Here is a 22,252-nt window from a genome sequence, read left to right as displayed (position 1 = left end):
GTCCCAATCAGTCTGAGGAAAGAGGCAATAGCAAACTCTTTCCAAAAATGTTGCCAAGTAAACTGCAAGGACCTATCCAGGCAATTGCCAGGAGTCACACACACGCGTGCGCACACACAAACACAGTGCCTTAGGTAGTCAGTTTGTGTGCAGCAGGAGACAATGCAGTTCTATAGGGAATAAAGGAAATGATAATTTAACAACCCAAACTCCAATTTGACTTGCGTCCCTTCAGCTGAGACTGATCTGCTTGGGACAGTTGGGAATGAACCTTCTCCAGATCTTGCTGGGCAGATATCAGTCACCGGCTGCAAGGAAGCTCCCCTCTCTTTTCACAGGACGTCCTGGGAATCCAGGTCTGGCTGGGCTGCCTGGGATGCCAGGTCGCAGTGTTGGGGTTGGCTATACCTTGGTGAAACATAGCCAGTCGGACCAGATCCCACCCTGCCCAGTGGGCATGAACAAACTCTGGGAAGGCTACAGTTTGCTGTATGTGGAGGGCCAGGAGAAGTCCCACAATCAAGATCTGGGTAAGCAACATGTCCAGCCTGGGAAAAAAGGGGAAACAGCAGGAAAATAAGAGGACAGGAAAGAATCCCTCCATTCATGAAGATGATTTTGCAATCGGGAAGGGGAAGGGAAAGGAGGGGAAGGAAAGGGGAAGGGAAAGGGAAAGGAAAGGAGAGAGGAAAGGGAAGGAAGTCCAATAAATATGTTAATTATAGTCCAGATTTTTTGTCTATATGACTTAATACAGTCTAACGAAAGAATTATGCATTATGCATTAATTAAGCATTATGCAATCATGAAAGACTTATGACTAGTCATTTAGTGACGGTTCTAAGTTACAACAGATTTACAACCCATCCTTAAAGTTACGAGGGCTGCTTCCCCAAATCCCAGTCCCAATTGTGAGCATAGGTCAAGGAGCTGAGATTTTTCAGGCAGCTGGGTTCTGAACACACCACGCTTACAGGTAGTCCTGTAAGTTACAACCATTTGTTTAATGATCGTTCAAAGTTGCAACACATCGAAAAAAGTGACAGATGACTAGTTTTCACACTGACAACCATTGCAGTGGTCACATGATCAAAATTCATGCACTTGGCAACTGGCATGTATTTATGACAGTCCTACTGTGCTGCGTCATGTGATCACCTTTTGTAACCTTCCCAGCCAGTTTCCAACTAGCAAAATCAATGGGGGAAGCCAGATTCATTTAACAATTACATAACTCCCTTCCTGAGCAACATGAATTTGGGGCTCCGCTGTGATCGTAACTTGAGGACTACCTGTATTCTTGCAGTCACTGCTGCAGAAATGGGAGTCCTTGTTAATGCTCCACTCCATCCTTTGTTTCTCCATTCTCAAAGGTTTTGCTGGCTCCTGCCTGCCTCGCTTCAGCACCATGCCTTTTATTTATTGCAACATCGACGAAGTGTGCTACTACGCCAGCCGCAATGATAAATCCTATTGGCTTTCCACCACCGCTCCAATACCCATGATGCCTGTCAGCAGCTACCAAATCGCCCAGTACATCAGTCGCTGCTCAGTGTGCGAAGCACCATCCCAAGCTGTGGCTGTCCACAGCCAGGACATCACCATCCCGCAATGTCCCGAAGGCTGGCGAAGTCTCTGGATTGGCTACTCCTTCCTCATGGTAAGAAATCCCAGAAGAGATAGCCACGTGTGGGAACGCACATCCTTTCAGTGCATATACACAGAGCGCCTATCCATGCTCATGCCATGGCCTGTGTAGCTTGGTGATCTTCAGGCCACCAGTGGCTCTCCCCAGTTGCCATTTAACGGCCACATGAGCCCTTTCCTCATTTTATCACCCAAAAGGGATTGTGTTCTGTCCCCTTCCCCACTTCACAGAGAAGACGCAGAGACACGTGTCCCACAGTCCTTTATATTTGCAACAGACCTGATTTTCGGTAGTGAAGGAAATACTTGGCAGCTACAGTGCAAAGGCCTGCCAAGTTCCGAATTCTTTATCTCTTACGGAGACAGAAGCCCACGTGTCCAAGATCCGTTGCCAAGAGCTCACAGAAAGAAAGCCTTTGCACAGTCCAGGCCTTTAACTCCCAAACGACCGATCTGCAGTTTGCACTTGGTAGCTTTTTGTCTGTCACAAGGGCCAGATGGCAACTCCACCCGCTTTTATCCCCTGTGGGGTGTGGCTCAGCAATCTCTGGGCCTGCCACACCTCTTCCTTTGCTGCGTATCTTTTCGTCGCTGCCTCGGGTCAATCCAAGATTGATCTTCCGTAGCTGGCACCTGAGGCATTGCCAGGGAGGAGGAGGGTCCAGGGGAGGGAGGTCTTGTCAGCTCCTCCTCCTGGCCTGCAGCTGGAACCTGGGGTGGTGCCAGGGAGGAGGAGGGTCCTGGAGAGGAAGGCTTTGTCAGCTCCTCCCCATCACTCTCAGAGTCATCCTCCTCCATGAGGACAGGCTCAGGGGCCGGAGTCACAACAGATTGCATTTTAGTGTTTATGGAGGTTCTCAATCATCCATGTCATGGTTGTCCCAAAAGTGCTTTTCAAAAGGCAACTGGATTTTCTTGGGTTTTTTTTTTTCCTGGAAAACATTTTGCTTCTCATTCAAGAAGCTTCTTCAGAACAGGGAGGGGGAGGGGAATGGAAGGGCAGGGGAAAGGAAAGGAAAGGAAAGGAAACTGAAGAAGCTTCTTGGATGAGAAGCAAAAAGTTTTCAAAGAAAAAAAACAAGAAAGACCAGTTACCTTTGGGATGGCACTTTAATGCCTTTAATTTTTAGGTGAGTTCATTGTGTTCTATATTTAAAATGGAGGCTTTGGTGTTTGTTGGATTCTTTATTTTTTAAACTTTCCTAGCCTGTCTAGCAACACCCAGTGAGGCTTTTAATAGCAGGGGAAACAAATAGCAATTTTCATATGAACTTAGAATCATGGGGCTGGAAAGGACCTCGGAGGTCTTCTACGCCAGCCTCCTGCTCAAGGCAAGAGATCTTATACCATCCTGGTCAAATGTTGGCCCTGTCTGTTTATGAAAACTCCAGTGATTTGAATTTGGCTGTGACTCTCAAAGCCAGTTGCCTGTGGTCAACTGGGCGATCCATCCTCATGGAAACTGGCCATTTGTTGGACTCAGATGTGTATTTGATCTTCCGTAGTACAATTGATACGATTCTCCACACCAACATCATTCTCTCGCTGGTGCTTTCTTTCAGCATACGGCTACTGAAGGCGGTGGCCAGTCCCTGGTCTCTCCCGGATCCTGCCTAGAGGACTTCCGTGCCACGCCTTTCATTGAGTGCAACGGTGCCCGAGGAACGTGCCATTACTTTTCCAACAAGTACAGCTTTTGGCTGACCACGGTGGAGGCAACCCAACAGTTTGCTGTCTCTCCCATCTCCGAAACGCTGAAAGCGGGCCAGCTCCGGACACGGGTGGGACGGTGCCAAGTCTGCATGAAAAATTTGTAGCAAAGGCCTGGATGTGAGACCTTATTCCTCTAAGACCAAGAAATTAGCATTTGTGTCCCAGCTGGGCAATTGACATCTTCCCAAATCTCCCCAGAGCCCTCTTGTCTCCATCAAAATATGGTGCTATCTTTCCCACTTGTTTTTATCTTCCTGGCTACCTCAAAGTCCTTTTCTGCCTTCCCAACTACCACATTCTCTTGGCTTTGATGAACTAAACTGATTTTCACAAAATACACAGATCTTGAGCAAAGATTTCTTCTTGAGATTATGATCGTAAGGTCGTTCCGTGTTAAGGATTTAAGACATGTCAGGACTTTCACAAATGTTTTTGCCTGCATGCACACACTCCTCTTCTAATCATGTTCCTCATTCATATTCATCTTAAATTAGCTGCTTATTTAACATAGTTAACTGTCTAAAAGTGTATCTGTTCTATGATCGGTGATATGATCAGATTTGAAGGTTCAGGTTTGTGAAATAGTTAACTACATTGATCAAAGCCTGCCTGGCAATCTATTAAACAGTGAAGTGACAATAAAATAAACAAAACTTGTTAGGAGTGGAAAATATTGGGATTTTTCATCCATAACACGAGGAGCCGGCCTATTAGAAGGATGATAACGTGCATCTTTTGAAGATGAAGATGTTTTATAGCGATGATGCAATTTGATTTCACCTGCTTGATTATTCAGCCCAAGAATGTTAATCTAGTATTGTTACTACTCTGTGTGATGCTTTCTTACAAATGTTTCAGAACCTCTGCAAGAATGCAAGTAGCATTCTTTCATGGCATCCACTGGTGCTACTCACAGACCTACTTGAACAGGGGTCCCCAAACTTGGCGGCTTTAAGACTTGTGGACTTCAACTCCCAGAATTCTGGGAGTTGAAATCCACAAGTCTTAAAGCTGCCAAGTTTGAAGACCTCTGCTCTTGAACATGACAAATCTTGGCTCAGATGCCAAAGTATGACTTGAATTTATCTGATGAGACCGCTCCTTCCTTTCTGTGCTGGGACATCTGAATGTTTTCTGGGCTCATGAATCATAGTTTCATGTTGCATCCAGACTGAGAAACTAGGTGGGCAGGAAACCCATTTTAGGTAATGTTTGCGGATTGTTAACGTGTTCCAGGCTTGGTCATAGCTATGGTTAATTAACCAACAGAAGAATTATTCAGATCTGGTGGAGTGAAAAGGAAAAAGAATGGCAGAGATCCAGCACATAGGATCACCCAAAGAAGTTAGATGCAGAATTCACCTTGGTTGACTAGGAAGCAACTGAACATATTAAGATGATTTACTTAAGGAAACTATGTTAAAAACCGCTAAGCAGAAAGGCTGAGAGGTTACCTCCCAGGCTACAATTCTGTTGGCTAAGAATACTGAAAACAGGAGAGACTTAGTTTACATCTGATAAATTCTCCTGGTATTCTAGTCAGGAAGGAGCAGATTAGCAAATTGGCATGTTTTCTAATCTCTCTCAGAGCTTAACTCTATGATGCTTCTTTGTCCATACCTGCATGGCCCAGCTATGATCTACTGTGTCTTGGCTCACCTCGAGTAGTGTCCGCCCTGCTTAAACTTTTCACTCCCTTGGTTCTACATTATATCTGTTTTGTCCTTTTTTCTACAAGCTGTTTTTACAGCCTTAGCCCGTCTGTTTCCACCTGGAGAATGGGTCAACACAATTACCTTGAAGACTGTCTTCTTAATTCCTTAACAGCCTACTGATATTCATGTTATACAAATGTTCTTGGACTTTATACAGCCATAAGATGTTGATCCATGAATAATCCACTATTACAGATGTTGGCACAGGACCTTTATGTTTATATAGCAGACATATTACTCCATTTGCAATAGGTGTACAAACTGGAGCAACAGTTACCAATTTTTATGAAAACAGTTTCAAAGATCATTACTTCAACTGTCTCTGTGCTCTAATTGTACATGAGATAAGTCACCTATTGATTATTCAGTTGCATGTCATGGATTTCATTTCCACAATAGTTCTAAAAAAAAATTTGAGGTAGCTTTGGAATTGCTGGTGCTTGAAATAATTAATATAGTATTAAATAGGTTACTTTTATGTAAATGTAACACTGAGTAGAAGTTGGATGAACTGACTCGTCTGCCAATATTATGGTTTTCTTGATTTTATTTTTACTAGTCTTGCATTTTGTAATGCACTGCTGAAAGTATCTTCAGAGCACTGATTATATTTTGACTCTTTTTTCCCCCTAAAAAGTAGTAAAACAGCACATCCGGCTTTGTGAGTTATATTCCATTGCCTCCTTAGAGAGCTTGGTGACTCTCTCCAGACACGTTACTCAACTTGTATAAGTTGTCAAGTGGATTTATACTCAGCTTTGGTGACCAAAGTAGAATTGAGGAGTTAGAAAGGACCCCAAAGATCATGCAGTCCAATCTTCTTTAGTGGCCAAAAACACCAATTAAACCATCAGCAAGAGTTTGTTGGCCACCCTCCAGGACTTTTAGGTCTTGATCAGAGAAGGCAATTTTCACACAGAAAATGTTCAGATTTAAATAGACTTTGAAAGAAATTTTTGAATGCATAAAACAGAAATTGGGCTTAAGAATGGAGTCCCAGTTCTACATAATGACTGTATTGATCAAGCCAACCCAGAAAAGAATAGTCAGTTGTGCCTGATTTTATTACCTTTTTTTGCCACGGTTGTTAAGCAAATCATTGCAGTTAAGTGAATCACATGGTTGTTGAATTAATCCAGTTTGCAATATCGACTTGTCAGAAGACACCTGGAAAGGTCTTCGGTAGAGATCTCATGATCGAGGGGTGCTGTAACCATCACAAATACAGGTAGTCCTCGACTTACAAGAGTTAATTTAGTGACTCTTATATGGCACTGAAGAAAGCAACATTTTTCACACTTATGACCACTGCAGCATCCCCAAGGTCATGTGATTTACATTTGGATGCTGGACAACTGGTTCATGTTGATGGACAGTTGCTGTGTCCTGGGGTCATGTGATCCCCTTTTGCAATCTTCTGACAAGCAGAGACAATGCTTGTCAGAAGCCAGATTCACTTAACAACCGCCATAACAAATGTGGCAGGAAAAGTCGTAAAATGGAACAAAACTCACTTAACAAATTTCTCACTTAACAACATGAATCTGGGGCCCAATTGTGGTCATAAGTTGAGGACTACCTGTACATGCTGCTTGCCAAGTGCCCAAATTTTGAACATGCAACCCTGAAGTTGCTGCCGTGATTGTAAATGTGAATACTTGTGAGTCCATTTTTTCAGTGCCATTGTAACTTTGAACTAAGCAAATGGTTGTAAGTCGAACTCTGACTATAAATGCAAACTCCCACCAATGAGGCATTTAATTCTGCGTATGACAATGGCACTAGCTAGCGCAATTTTCTAACTTGCCAGTGTAGTGATGATTGATGTAATTAGTCACCTATGTGGCCACATGATGTGGAGTTAATATTACATACACATAACCATATCAGGGTAGAAAACAATCAGAAAACTGAGGCCAACAACTTTTATTTTGATAGATACCCTTCTCTGGTTCTTAAAAAGCTCCAACTCCCCAAACTGGCATCCAACCTATTCAACAATTAAGAAATGAGTTGCACAAATAAAGTGCTCTTAACAAGGGGAAACATGTAAATGTTTAATTTCAAATAAATAAGATACAGTTGAAACAAAAAACATGTTTTCTTTTACTCAGGAGCAAAAGAGGTTTAATAATGATTTGAAGTTAAAGTCAAAGTGAAAAAGGGTCGTCATAATTATAAAGAGACCTTCTGTATGTCGCAAGAACATGGGAGGAGTTGAAAGGTTGCCTTCCAGTCCTCTGCTTATTAATGTATTTCCTAGAAACAAGAAACGTTTTTGAAAAATTGCACATTTTATATGCTTCCTTCCATAAAAACCCTTTGGGGTTTCCAAGTGCTGTGGCAAGAAATGTGAAGAGGCTGAATAAAAGCATGGGTTTCGCCCGAATCGTTGAAAAAGAAAACAAGGCAGTGACCTTTACTCCTAAAAAAATTGTCCAAGTGAAGGAATAAGAGGTGAACACACTTCTCGACACGGTCATGCCTTCGACGTGAGCAAAGCTATTGCATTATATTATAGTTACCATCTGGCTGTTGTTGAGGCTGGCAAGACTGTTCTCAGCAATACAAGGAGGAGCCAGTTTTTGCTTTCAGGATCTCCGAGAGCTCTTCTTCAGACAAGATTCTTTCCTTGGGGAGAAGGGCGGCGGGGGGGGGGGGACAAACACAGGGGCTGGGGAGCCAGGATCCATGCTCTTCTCGAGAAGTGCTTTTTTGGAACTGTTCTCCTGAGGTCTTGTGTCTGTTCACAGGCAGGCACTTCAGGGTGAGAAAGGCGCTGTGGTTTTATTCCGCCAGGTTGCCTTCATACGCTTAAGATTTCAAACTCTTCTTCCATTTCAAATAATTTATCCGTGGAGTCAATGAGCTCTAAGAAAAACGGAGAAACTGGATTTCTTTGTAAAAATAGGTTTGCTCTTATAAAAACCTCCCCATTCAAGTGTTGTCAACCTGATGCCCCCCAAGGCTGGGAATACCAAAAACTGCACTCCTAACTATAGGTAGTCCTCGACTTGCAACCTCAATTGAGCCCAAAATTTCTTTGTTCAGTGAATTTCACCCCATTTGACAATCTTTCTAACCACAGTTGTTAAGGGAATCACTGCAGTTCTGTTAATTTGCTGTTAAGTTATTAACACGGTTGTTAAGTGAATCGGGTTTCCCCATTGACTTATGACCTTCTGGTCATAAAAAGTGACTCCCATAACCCTGGGCCACTGCAACGGTCATAAATATGAACCAATTGCCAAGCATCCAAATTTTGATTATGTGACCATGGGGATACTGCAATCGTCGTAAGTGTGAAAAATGGTCATAAAAACCTTTTTTTCCCAACCATTGTAATGTTGGTCACTAAATGAACCATTGTTAAGTCGAGGACTACTTATATGTGGGAAATTGGATGGAGAATGGCTGTTGGAAAGCAAATGAGGGAGGTACAAATCAACCCATCAGAGATTGCAGATGACCTCTCCCAGTATAACTTAGCTGTCTGCAATAAAACTTCCTTACCATCCTTTCCGTTATGGCATAAGAGGCTTAATGTTGACTTCACCCAAATTGATCAATTTTTTGATCCAGAAGAAATGGACAAGACGTTTGCTCGTGCAAGCGAGCAAACTTTGGCCTTGATTTCAAAAAGTTGCTTCAGAGCAGGAAAGTAGCACCCACCCACAATTGCTGTCTCACTTCCTAGGAGCATGCCACTGCTTTAAGGAGCTGCCATTCAGAAATTTACCCCCTTGGGGCCAAGTGTCCAAACAGGCTTAGTTCACTTATAATCCTTGGAGCTTCATTCACACCACATGTTAAACTGAGGTTCTTTTGCAATCGGGCGCTTTCTGTAAATGCAGAAAATGAATCAATTCTGATTTAAGGCTGTGAGCATATTGTGTGGACAAAGTTAACACAGATCACAGCCAGGTAGCACAATGGAGGAAGTGAAGGAGATCCCTACGAAACGCCTCTTTACCTGCTCCGGTGGTGGTGACTTCTGGTTTTGTGGGAGGTACAAAAGGGGGCCAATGTGGTGGGTGCTTCTGAACCAGCTCAAACATCCGCAGACTCTGCTTCTTATGTATCTCCTGGGAGGGAGGAAATGCCATTTGCAAATTGCAGCACTTAAAACCTATTAGCCACCCAACCCTCAAGACTTCAAAACACCATGCTGAATGTTTAAGAGCTGGGAACTGTAGACCATGCCTTCCTGTTTCTTCTATGTTAACACTTTTTACATTTTGTATGAAAAAATATAATCCAAAATTTATCACTTGAGCTATTTTTTGAATCAAAAGTTCAAATTCACTAAGCTATTTAATTCTCGTTCTTAAATACCAAATAAAAGGCATTAAAAGGCAAGGAACGAATGAATTTCCAGGCCAATAAAAACCCATTTTTAGAAATAATAGCTGTATTTTTCTATTTGTGATTTTCTTTTGGGGTTGCTCGTGCAAGATCACAGCTGCATTTAAAACACCATATACGTTAAGCGCACAGAAGATCTTACAGAAGATCTTACAGAAGGGCTTACAAAGACCTCTTCAGGAAGACAAGTTTAAAAAAATATCAGCACAGCAAAGAAACAACAAAAAAATAATTATAATAACATTCAATACAATGGAATAAACAAACATCAAATATGTATCAGAGCTGTGGGCATCTCGTTTTCAATCTTTCTATCACTCTGGTTATTATCAATCCTTCTAATCGTAAATTGTTCAACACAAAACAAGAAATGATAATAATTTTCAAGTTTTATGCCTTTCCTAATACTTGCCTTTTGCACAAAGCTACACCAGTTATCAAAGTCCTTTTCTTCTTTACAAAAGAATCCCTGTAACAATTGAAAAATATTAGAAAGGAAAAACAAGGAATAATCCAATGATAGAAACATTTGGTCATTATACATTCCTTCCAATTATTTTGGAAAGGTATTAGCCATTATTATTAGGCATCCTTGAAACAGTGAACTTAGGTGCTAATACAAAACACTCACAAATAATCGGAACAAATTCAAAGTGGCTTTTCATCTCAGTAAGAACTAAGCCAAAATACACATGAATTGTGTTCACAGGCATGCTAAGTTATTGCCAAAACTCCTTTTTTACAAATCACAGCAGCTTAATGTATATAATACACTGTCAAAACAAGCAGACGGGGTTATAGGTTACTCTGTTGTATAAATGTCTAAAACAGGGCTCTCCAAACTTGGCAACTTTAAGGACTTGTGAACTTCAACTCCCAAAATTGTGGCTGGCTGGGGAATTCTGGGAGCTGAAGTCCACAAGTCTCAAAATTGCTAAGTTTGGACAGCCCTGGTCTTAACGCCTAGAACTATGTTTAACCATTTATCAGAATTCCAACAACAAACTTCTTTGAAAATGTAATCAGCAGCCTGTTGCCTACGTTGGATTCCTTGAACAAGGCACATTCTTCAGGGGGCGGGGCAGGGTCTGTGTGTCCACCTCCTCACTACACCCCATCACAATACTTACTAATGCTACAGAGGGATCGAGGTTCATTATCTGCATCCGGTGGGGGGCTTGCTGGCAGTGAAAGCTATGGTCATCAACTGCGCCACTCTCATCCAAATCTACAAAGACCTGGGTGGTGTGAGGGTCCAGGTAGATCAATTCATTTCCTACAAGAAAGAAGCAAGAAAGGGGTTGGATAGCCATGAGTGGAAATGAAAACTGGGCAGCTTTGCACTGCAGTTGTCCACATAAACATCAGGATCTGCTACGGCCCCAAATCTGGATGTCCACAGAAAGGGGGAGATTCATTCTTCAAATCAAGTCCTAAAGTACTCCTCTCTTCAGCTAAGAAGCAAGCTGAGATGAATATGGCTTGTGTGAATCTTCCCTACAAGGCCCGAGGCTGTGGAGAATAGACTGGATTCCAATCTTCAGTATAAGCTCTTTACTGTGATTTCTCTTCCCCTGGTGTTTTTCTTATTTGCTACTTCAGGTTTAGAAGAATTCTTCAATAGAACTACTACAACAACTTCATTTTTCCTTACCCAGAAATCCTATAAAGTAGTAGGCATTGTTTGGTTTTCCTCCTAAAGCTCCTAAAGATTGTGGCATCTTAAAGCATTCCTAAAGATCCAAAGGAGAAAGAAAAAAAAATATTTACTTTCCCACAAATATATTATTTGTACTTCTTTCCTTCAGCAACGGAATTCAAGGCAGCTTATTATCTAGTTCCTCCAGGTCAAAATCTGCTTATTTTGAGCTAGACCAGGACCTGTAGGGCATTACCCCCACCTGTTTTCTAAAGCCCTCTCTTATAAAGATATTCAAATCACAGAATTACAGAGGCATGACTTTTCTGTTTTCCTGGAAAAATAACTTGGAAAATAGATGTCTTAAGCTCCTGGCTGGCTTCTCACATCTATTTGAGTTGGGAACTGCTCCCCCCCAACCCTGCCAAAAAGCCAAACATAGAGCTCAACATTATAACCTGCCATGTCCGCAGAAGCAGAAATAAATTACATTTCCCAGTTGCAAAAACGTCACTAGCCTCCGAACTAGAATATTACTTAACTGCGAGTATGTATATGTGGTAAATATATATATATAATGTGTATGTATGCGTATGTAGATGATTGATAGACAGACAGAGAGATTGATAGATAGATAGATGATAGATATAGATATATAACTTAACTGCATTCAGAATATAGGAAGGATTATGTGTATTAGAAATTAAGCAACGAAGAGTTTATGTAATCTCAGAATTAACTTAAAACTGTGTATTTTAAAGATGGCCTAAATTCTGATACAATTTCAGCATTTTCATGAAGTAGTGGCACAGTGGTTAAGAATGCAGTACTGCAGGCTACTTCTGCTGACTACCGACTGACTGCAATTTGGCAGTTCGAATCTCACTGGCTCAAGTTTGACTCAGCCTTCCATCTTTCCGAGATCAGTAAAATGAGGATCCAGATTGTTAGGGGCAATAGGCTGACTCTGTAAACCACTTAGAGAGGGCTGTACAAGCACTGTGAAGTGTTATATAAGTCTAAGTGCTATTGCTATTGCTAGCGTTAAGTGAAACCATGATCGTTAAGTGAAACCATGATCGGGCAAGTTCATTTTTCTAGTACAGATAGTCCTTAATTTATAACAGTTCGTTCCACAATAGCACTTAGACTTATATACTGCTTTACAGCCCACTTTAAGCAGTTTACGGAGTCAGCATATTGCCCCCAACAATTTGGGGGCTCATTTTACCAACCTCGGAAGGATAGAAGGCTGAGTCAACCTTGAGCCTGGTGGGATTTGAACTTCTTCTATTTCTGCCTGCAGTACTGCACTCTAACCACTGCGCCAACGAGGCTCTTTGGTTTAGTGACCAAATTTATAATGGTACTGAAAAAAGTGACCGTTTTTCACACGACCATTTCAGCATCCCCATGGTCACATGATCAACATTCAGATGCTTGGCAACTGACTCATATTTATGATGGTTGCAGGTCATGTGATCCCCTTTTGCGACCTTCTGATAAGCAAAGCCAAAGGGGAAGCCAAATTCACTTAACAGCTGTCTTACTAATTTAACAGCCGCAGTGATTAACAACAATGGCAGGAAAAGTCATAAAATGGGGCAAAATTCACTCTTGCTTAGCAATTTAGAAATTTTGAGCTCAGTTCTGGTTGTAAGTTGAAGACTGCCTGTATCAATTCCTACTCTGGACCATCCAGGTCATTTCAATGTTTTAATGGCTATTCTTATAGAATAGAATAGAATTTTATTGGCCAAGTGTGATTGGACACACAAGGAATTTGTCTTGGTGCATAAGCTCTCAGTGTACATAAAAGAAAAGATACGTTCATCAAGGTACAACATTTACAACACAATTGATGATCAGTATATCAATATAAATCATAAGGATTGCCAGCAACAAGTTGTAGTCATACAGTCATACGTGGAAAGAGATTGGCGATGGGAACTATGAAACGATTAATAGTAGTGCAGATTCAGTAAATAGTCTGACAGTGTTGAGGGAATTATTTGTTTAGCAGAGTGATGGCCTTCGGGAAAAAACTGTTCTTGTGTCTAGTTGTTCTGGTGTGCAGTGCTCTATAGCGTCGTTTTGAGGGTAGGAGTTGAAACAGTTTATGACATGTGTGTGTGAGTGTGTGCATGTTCGTATCTATATGTGTGCGTTCGTGTCTAATAAAACAATTGATCTCTTATGGCTGAGAAAATAAGCCTTAAGCAAACCAGCTCCTCCACAACGTCTGCCAGACAGCTCTACCTTAAAAGCGTCGACATAGACTGGGTTGATGTGGTTTATCCCCAGGCGAAGGGGTACGATCAGCAACAGAGGCTTCCAACTACCACCGGGAGCTCCCGAGGTCTTGGCTGGGTGGACGGAGCTCCTATATGACAGTGAACTGCAGTGAGACCTGGGGCAACCCTGGCCTGGGACCCGGCACATTTTTTCTGGTAAAAAAGAAAGAAAAAAGAAAGAAAGAAAAGAAAAGATTCCCTATTAATTTGTCAGTCCGCAAAGAATATTCACTTTGCTTAGAAATATTTTTATTTATTTATTTATTTTATTTATTATTTAAATTTGTATACCGCTAAAGACGGTATACCGAAGGACTCAGGGCGGTTCACAGCCAAGTAAAAATACATAATACACTATAAATACAATTAAAATACTATTAAAAAACTTATTAAATTGGCCAGAATTAAAATTTAGAAGTAAAACCCATTAAAACCCATAAACTTAAAAAACTAACCCAGTCCAGCGCAGATGAATAAGTGAGTTTTAAGCTCACGGCGAAAGGTTCAGAGGTCCGGAAGTTGACGGAGTCCTGGGGAGTTCGTTCCAGAGGGCGGGAGCCCCACAGAGAAGGCCCTTCCCTGGGCGTCGCCAGACGACACTGTCGCTACCGACGGCACCCTGAGGAGTCCCTCTGTGAGAGCGCACGGGTCGGTGAGAGGTATTCGTAGCAGCAGGCGGTCCCGTAAGTAACCCGGCCCTATGCCATGGAGCGCTTTAAAGACGTTCACCAACACCTTGAAGCGCACCCGAAGGCCACAGGTAGCCAGTGCAGCCTGCGCAGGATAGGTGTCACTCGGGAGCCACGAGGGCTCCTCTATCACCCGCAGCTGCATTCTGACTAACTGTAGCCTCCGGATGCCCCTCAAGGGGAGCCCCATGTAGAGAGCATTGCAGTAGTCCAGACGAGACGTCACAAGGGCGTGAGTGACTGTGCACAAGGCATCCCGGTTCAGAAAGGGCGAACTGGCGCACCAGGCGAACCTGGTGGAAAGCTCTCCTGGAGACGGCCGTCAAATGGTCTTCAAAAGACAGCCGCTCATCCAGGAGAACGCCCAAATTGCGCACCCTCTCCATCGGGGCCAATGACTCGCCTCCCGACAGTCAGCCGCGGACTCAGCTGACTGTACCGGGATGCCGGCATCCACAGCCACTCCGTCTTGGAGGATTGTTTGGTTTTCCTCCTAAAGCTCCTAAAGATTGTGGCATCTTAAAGCATTCCTAAAGATCCAAGGGAGAAAGAAAAAAAAATATTTACTTTCCCACAAATATATTATTTGTACTTCTTTCCTTCAGCAACGGAATTCAAGGCAGCTTATTATCTAGTTCCTCCAGGTCAAAATCTGCTTATTTTGAGCTAGACCAGGACCAGTAGGGCATTACCCCCACCTGTTTTCTAAAGCCCTCTCTTACAAAGATATTCAAATCACAGAATTACAGAGGCGTGACTTTTCTATTTTCCTGGAAAAATAACTTGGAAAATAGATGTCTTAAGCTCCTGGCTGGCTTCTCAAATCTATTTGAGTTGGGAACTGCTCCCCCCCCCAACCCTGCCAAAAAGCCAAACATAGAGCTGAACATTATAACCTGCCATGTCCGCAGAAGCAGAAATAAATTACATTTCCCAGTTGCAAAAACGTCACTAGCGTCCGAACTAGAATATTACTTAACTGCGAGTATGTATATGTGGTAAATATATATATATAATGTGTATGTATGCGTATGTAGATGATTGATAGACAGACAGAGAGATTGATAGATAGATAGATGATAGATACAGATATATAACTTAACTGCATTCAGAATATAGGAAGGATTATGTGTATTAGAAATTAAGCAACGAAGAGTTTATGTAATCTCAGAATTAACTTAAAACTGTGTATTTTAAAGATGGCCTAAATTCTGATACAATTTCAGCATTTTCATGAAGTAGTGGCACAGTGGTGAAGAATGCAGTACTGCAGGCTACTTCTGCTGACTACCGACTGACTGCAATTTGGCAGTTCGAATCTCACTAGGCTCAAGTTTGACTCAGCCTTCCATCTTTCCGAGATCAGTAAAATGAGGATCCAGATTGTTAGGGGCAATAGGCTGACTCTGTAAACCACTTAGAGAGGGCTGTACAAGCACTGTGAAGTGTTATATAAGTCTAAGTGCTATTGCTATTGCTAGCGTTAAGTGAAACCATGATCGTTAAGTGAAACCATGATCGGGCAAGTTCATTTTTCTAGTACAGATAGTCCTTAATTTATAACAGTTCGTTCCACAATAGCACTTAGATTTATATACTGCTTTACAGCCCACTTTAAGCAGTTTACGGAGTCAGCATATTGCCCCCAACAATTTGGGGGCTCATTTTACCAACCTCGGAAGGATAGAAGGCTGAGTCAACCTTGAGCCTGGTGGGATTTGAACTTCTTCTACTTCTGCCTGCAGTACTGCACTCTAACCACTGCGCCAACGAGGCTCTTTGGTTCAGTGACCAAATTTATAGCGGTACTGAAAAAAGTGATTTATGACCGTTTTTCACACGACCATTTCAGCATCCCCATGGTCACATGATCAACATTCAGATGCTTGGCAACTGACTCATATTTATGACGGTTGCATGTCTAAAAGGGCTCAGGTGATCCCCTTTTGCGACCTTCTGGTAAGCAAAGCCAAAGGGGAAGCCAAATTCACTTAACAGCTGTCTTACTAATTTAACAGCCGCAGTGATTAACAACAATGGCAGGAAAAGTCATAAAATGGGGCAAAATTCACTCTTGCTTAGCAATTTAGAAATTTTGAGCTCAGTTCTGGTTGTAAGTTGAAGACTGCCTGTATCAATTCCTACTCTGGACCATCCAGGTCATTTCAATGTTTTAATGGCTATTCTTATAGAATAGAATAGAATTTTATTGGCCAAGTGTGATTGGACACACAAGGAATTTGTCTTGGTGCATAAGCTCTCAGTGTACATAAAAGAAAAGATACGTTCATCAAGGTACAACATTTACAACACAATTGATGATCAGTATATCAATATAAATCATAAGGATTGCCAGCAACAAGTTGTAGTCATACAGTCATACGTGGAAAGAGATTGGCGATGGGAACTATGAAACGATTAATAGTAGTGCAGATTCAGTAAATAGTCTGACAGTGTTGAGGGAATTATTTGTTTAGCAGAGTGATGGCCTTCGGGAAATAACTGTTCTTGTGTCTAGTTGTTCTGGTGTGCAGTGCTCTATAGCTGCTTTGAGGGTAGGAGTTGAAACAGTTTATGACATGTGTGTGTGCATGTTCGTTTCTATATGTGTGCGTTCGTGTCTAATAAAACAATTGATATCTTATGGCTGAGAAAATAAGCCTTAAGCAAACCAGCTCCTCCACAACGTCTGCCAGAGAGCTCTACCTTAAAAGCGTCGACATAGACTGGGTTGATGTGGTTTATCCCCAGGCGAAGGGGTACGATCAGCAACAGAGGCTTCCAACTACCACCGGGAGCTCCCGAGGTCTTGGCTGGGTGGACGGAGCTCCTATATGACAGTGAACTGCAGTGAGACCTGGGGCAACCCTGGGCTGGGACCCGGCACATTTTTTCTGGTAAAAAAGAAAGAAAAAAGAAAGAAAGAAAAGAAAAGATTCCCTATTAATTTGTCAGTCCGCAAAGAATATTCACTTTGCTTAGAAATATTTTTATTTATTTATTTATTTATCTATTATTTAAATTTGTATACCGCCGTTCTCCCGAAGGACTCAGGGCGGTTCACAGCCAAGTAAAAATACATAATACACTATAAATACAATTAAAATACTATTAAAAAACTTATTAAATTGGCCAGAATTAAAATTTAGAAGTAAAACCCATTAAAAACCCATAAACTTAAAAAAAAACTAACCCAGTCCAGCGCAGATGAATAAGTGAGTTTTAAGCTCATGCGAAGGTTCGGAGGTCCGGAAGTTGACGGAGTCCTGGGGAGTTCGCTCCAGAGGGCGGAGCCCCACAGAGAAGGCCCTTCCCTGGGTGTCGCCAGACGACACTGTCGCTACCGACGGCACCCTGAGGAGTCCCTCTGTGAGAGCGCACGGGTCGGTGAGAGGTATTCGTAGCAGCAGGCGGTCCGTAATAACCCGGCCCTATGCCATGGAGCGCTTTAAAGACGTTTCACCAACACCTTGAAGCGCACCCGAAGGCCACAGGTAGCCAGTGCAGCCTGCGCAGGATAGGTGTCACCGGGAGCCACGAGGGCTCCTCTATCACCGCGCAGCTGCATTCTGACTAACTGTAGCCTCCGGATGCCCCTCAAGGGGAGCCCCATGTAGAGAGCATTGCAGTAGTCCAGACGAGACGTCACAAGGGCGTGAGTGACTGTGCACAAGGCATCCCGGTCAGAAAGGCGCAACTGGCGCACCAGGCGAACCTGGTGGAAAGCTCTCCTGAGACGGCCGTCAAATGGTCTTCAAAAGACAGCCGCTCATCCAGGAGAACGCCCAAATTGCGCACCCTTCCATCGGGGCCAATGACTCGCCCCGACAGTCAGCCGTGGACTCAGCTGACTGTACCGGGATGCCGCATCCACAGCCACTCCTTGGAGGGATTGAGCTTGAGCCTGTTTCTCCCCATCCAGACCCGCACGGCTTCCAAACACCGGACAGCACTCGATAGCTTCATTGGGGTGGCCCGTGGAAAAGTACAGCTGGGTGTCATCAGCGACAGCTGGTACCTCACACCGAAGCCACTGATGATCTCACCCAGCGGCTTCATATAGATGTTGAACAGAAGGGCGAGACCGACGCGGCACCCCACAAGTGAGGCGCCGGCCCACCTCTGCCCCCTGTCAACACTGTTCATGCATCGGTCGGAGAGATAGGAGGAGAACCACCGATAAACGGTGCCTCCCACTCCCAATCCTCCAACCGGCGCAGCAGGATACCATGGTCGATGGTATCGAAAGCCGCTGAGAGGTCTAATAGGACCAGGGCAGAGGAACAACCTCATCCCTGGCCCTCCAGAGATCATCCACCAACGCGACCAAAGCCGCCTCAGTGCTGTAACCGGCCGAAGCCGGACTGAACGGGTCCAGATAGACAGTTTCCTCCAGGTGCAGGGGAAACTGATATGCCACCATATTTCTACAACCTTCGCGCGAGCGGGTTGGAGACCGGACGATAATTACCTAAAACAGCCGGGTCCAGGAAGGCTTTTGAGGAGGGCCTCACCACCGCCTCTTTCAAGGCGGCCGGAAAGACTCCTCCAACAAGGAAGCACTCAGAATCCCTGAGCCAGCCTCGTGTCACCTCCTGAGTGGCCAGCACCAGCCAGGAGGGGCACGGGTCCAGTAAACACGTGGTGGCATTCAATCTACCCAGCAACCTGTCCATGTCCTCGGAGTCACAGGGTCAAACTCATCCCAAACAACATCACCAAGACCGCCTCAGATGCCCCGTCCGAATCGCCACAATTTTGGTCCAGACCGTCCCTAAGCTGAACGATTTTATCGATAGATAACCGTAAACTCTCAGCACGCCCCTGCACGGGTCATCCCGCCCCCTGGTGAAGGAGGGAGCGGGTCACCAAACAGGGCAGCTGGGCGGTTATCTGTCGACGCAATGAGGGAGGAGGCGAGCAACGCCGCTTCCCTCAGTGCCACTAGGTAGGTCCTAGTATAGGATCTAACTAGTGTCCGATCAGCCTCTGAACGGCTGGACCTCCAGGAACTCTCTAGGCGCCTTCTCCGGCGTTTCATCCCCTCAGCCCTCGGAGAACCAAGGAGCCGGCTGGGTGGACGGAGCTCCTATATGACAGTGAACTGCAGTGAGACCTGGGGCAACCCTGGGCTGGGACCCGGCACATTTTTTCTGGTAAAAAAGAAAGAAAAAAGAAAGAAAGAAAAGAAAAGATTCCCTATTAATTTGTCAGTCCGCAAAGAATATTCACTTTGCTTAGAAATATTTTATTTTATTTTATTTTATTTTATTTATTATTTAAATTTGTATACCGCCCTTCTCCCGAAGGACTCACAGCCAAGTAAAAATACATAATACACTATAAATACAATTAAAATACTATTAAAAAACTTATTAAATTGGCCAGAATTAAAATTTAGAAGTAAAACCCATTAAAACCCATAAACTTAAAAAACTAACCCAGTCCAGCGCAGATGAATAAGTGAGTTTTAAGCTCACGCAAAGGTCTGGAGGTCCGGAAGTTGACGGAGTCCTGGGGAGTTCGCTCCAGAGGGCGGAGCCCCACAGAGAAGGCCCTTCCCTGGGTGTCGCCAGACGACACTGTCGCTACCGACGGCACCCTGAGGAGTCCCTCTGTGAGAGCGCACGGGTCGGTGAGAGGTATTCGTAGCAGCAGGCGGTCCCGTAAGTAACCCGCCCTATGCCATGGAGCGCTTTAAAGACGTTCACCAACACCTTGAAGCGCACCCGAAGGCCACAGGTAGCCAGTGCAGCCTGCGCAGGATAGGTGTCACCGGGAGCCACGAGGGCTCCTCTATCACCCGCAGCTGCATTCTGACCAACTCAGCCTCCGGATGCCCCTCAAGGGGAGCCCCATGTAGAGAGCATTGCAGTAGTCCAGACGAGACGTCACAAGGGCGTGAGTGACTGTGCACAAGGCATCCCGGCCCAGAAAGGGCGAACTGGCGCACCAGGCGAACCTGGTGGAAAGCTCTCCTGGAGACGGCCGCCAAATGGTCTTCAAAAGACAGCCGCTCATCCAGGAGAACGCCCAAATTGCGCACTTCCATCGGGCCAATGACTCGCCCCGACAGTCAGCCGTGGACTCAGCTGACTGTACCGGGATGCCGCATCCACAGCCACTCCGCCTTGGAGGGATTGAGCTTGAGCCTGTTTCTCCCCATCCAGACCCGTACGGCTTCCAAACACCGGAACAGCACTTCGATAGCTTCATTGGGGTGGCCCGTGTGAAAAGTACAGCTGGGTGTCATCAGCGACAGCTGGTACCTCACACAAGCCACTGATGATCTCACCCAGCGGCTTCATATAGATGTTGAACAGAAGGGCGAGAGATCGACCCCGCGGCACCCCACAAGTGAGGCGCCGCGGGTCGACCTCTGCCCCCGTCAACACCGCTCATGCATCGTCGGAGAGATAGGAGGAGAACCACCGATAAACGGTGCCTCCCACTCCCAATCCTCCAACCGGCGCAGCAGGATACCATGGTCGATGGTATCGAAAGCCGCTGAGAGGTCTAATAGGACCAGGGCAGAGGAACAACCTCATCCCTGGCCCTCCAGAGATCATCCACCAACGCGACCAAAGCCGCCTCAGTGCTGTAACCGGCCGGAAGCCGGACTGAACGGGTCCAGATAGACAGTTTCCTCCAGGTGCAGGGGAAACTGATATGCCACCATATTTCTACAACCTTCGCCGCGAAGGTTGGAGACCGGACGATAATTACCTAAAACAGCCGGGTCCAGGAAGGCTTTTGAGGAGGGCCTCACCACCGCCTCTTTCAAGGCGGCCGGAAAGACTCCTCCAACAAGGAAGCACTCAGAATCCCTGAGCCAGCCTCGTGTCACCTCCTGAGTGGCCAGCACCAGCCAGGAGGGGCACGGGTCCAGTAAACACGTGGTGGCATTCAATCTACCCAGCAACCTGTCCATGTCCTCGGAGTCACAGGGTCAAACTCATCCCAAACAACATCACCAAGACCGCCTCAGATGCCCCGTCCGAATCGCCACAATTTTGGTCCAGACCGTCCCTAAGCTGAACGATTTTATCGATAGATAACCGTTAAACTCCTCAGCACGCCCCTGCACGGGTCATCCCGCCCCCTGGTGAAGGAGGGAGCGGGTCACCAAACAGGGCAGCTGGGCGGTTATCTGTCGACGCAATGAGGGAGGAGGCGAGCAACGCCGCTTCCCTCAGTGCCACTAGGTAGGTCCTAGTATAGGATCTAACTAGTGTCCGATCAGCCTCTGAACGGCTGGACCTCCAGGAACTCTCTAGGCGCCTTCTCCGGCGTTTCATCCCCTCAGCCCTCGGAGAACCAAGGAGCCGGTTGGGATCTGCGCCGGGTCAGAGGTCGCAGAGGCACGACACGGTCTAAAGCCCCAGCCGCAGCCCGCTCCCAGGCTGCAGCTAGTTCCTCTGCCGTGCCGTGAGCCAGACCCTCAGGAATGGCCCAAGCTCCGTCCGAAACCTCTCTGGGTCCATCAGGCGCCTGGGACGGTACCAACGTAATGGTTCCGCCTCCCGCGGTGTTGGGTAGCGGTCAGAAAGTCCAGGCGAAGGAGAGTGATCTGACCATGACAAAGGTTCTGTGACTATATCTCTCAAGTCCAGATCCTTCAGCCACTGACCAGAGATGAAAATCAGGTCCAGTGTGCCTCCCCCGATGTGAGTAGGGCCATCCACTACTTGGGTCAGGTCCAAGGCCGTCATGGAGGCCATGAACTCCCGAGCTACTGTCGATGACGGGCCGGCAGATGGCAAGTTAAAGTCCCCCATAACTAAAAGTCTGGGGGTCTCCACTGCCACCCCGGCAAGCACCTCCAGAAGCTCGGGCAGGGCGGCTGTCACGTAGCAAGGAGCCAGGTACGCGACCAGCAAGCCCATCTGACATCTATGACCCCACCTCACAAAGAGGGATTCACACCCGGCAATCTGAGGTACAGTGGTCTCCTTCGGCTCTAGACTCTCTTTAATCTTTTCAGCATACGTCCCAATTTAGTGAAGCAAATGAATCTGAAACAGACCGCTCTAATCATTTGTAAAATAAATAAGAAATTCCATATTCACAGGAATTTGTTACTTAGGCCAAACCTTCTTTTCTGCAGAAAGAACCCAGAATTAAGAAAATTGTAGTGGTTCTCCCAGCAATTAAGGAAGTCAGGAAAGCTATGAATATCAAACATTTTAA

General features: G+C 45.0%; 2 protein-coding genes across 5 annotated transcripts in view; one reads left to right on the top strand and one right to left on the bottom strand.

Annotated features, from left to right (window-relative positions):
- The window catches only part of COL4A6 (collagen type IV alpha 6 chain), a 199,797-nt gene extending 195,784 nt beyond the window's left edge, over positions 1-4,013 (top strand). For both annotated transcript variants that reach the window (XM_058196534.1, XM_058196536.1), the window contains exons 43-45: positions 339-530; positions 1,374-1,660; positions 3,210-4,013. In XM_058196534.1, coding sequence (XP_058052517.1) covers positions 339-530; positions 1,374-1,660; positions 3,210-3,464 — 734 coding nt within the window. In that variant the 3' untranslated portion in view covers positions 3,465-4,013. The remainder of the gene's footprint in view (positions 1-338; positions 531-1,373; positions 1,661-3,209) is intronic.
- A 3,098-nt stretch (positions 4,014-7,111) lies between these two features.
- ATG4A (autophagy related 4A cysteine peptidase) overlaps positions 7,112-22,252 on the bottom strand; it is a 30,790-nt gene continuing 15,649 nt past the window's right edge. For 2 of the 3 annotated variants that reach the window (XM_058196540.1, XM_058196542.1), the window contains exons 8-13: positions 13,339-13,526; positions 11,095-11,173; positions 10,571-10,716; positions 9,853-9,909; positions 9,049-9,160; positions 7,953-8,917 (exon numbers count right to left, since the gene is read on the bottom strand). In XM_058196540.1, coding sequence (XP_058052523.1) covers positions 8,811-8,917; positions 9,049-9,160; positions 9,853-9,909; positions 10,571-10,716; positions 11,095-11,173; positions 13,339-13,526 — 689 coding nt within the window. In that variant the 3' untranslated portion in view covers positions 7,953-8,810. The other variant, XM_058196541.1, reaches the window with a different exon arrangement.

Source organism: Ahaetulla prasina, chromosome 11 (assembly GCF_028640845.1).
Source record: "Ahaetulla prasina isolate Xishuangbanna chromosome 11, ASM2864084v1, whole genome shotgun sequence".
Classification (NCBI taxonomy): domain Eukaryota; kingdom Metazoa; phylum Chordata; class Lepidosauria; order Squamata; family Colubridae; genus Ahaetulla; species Ahaetulla prasina.
Note: the sequence above shows the minus strand (reverse complement) of the source record. Positions and strands in the feature narration are given on the sequence as shown.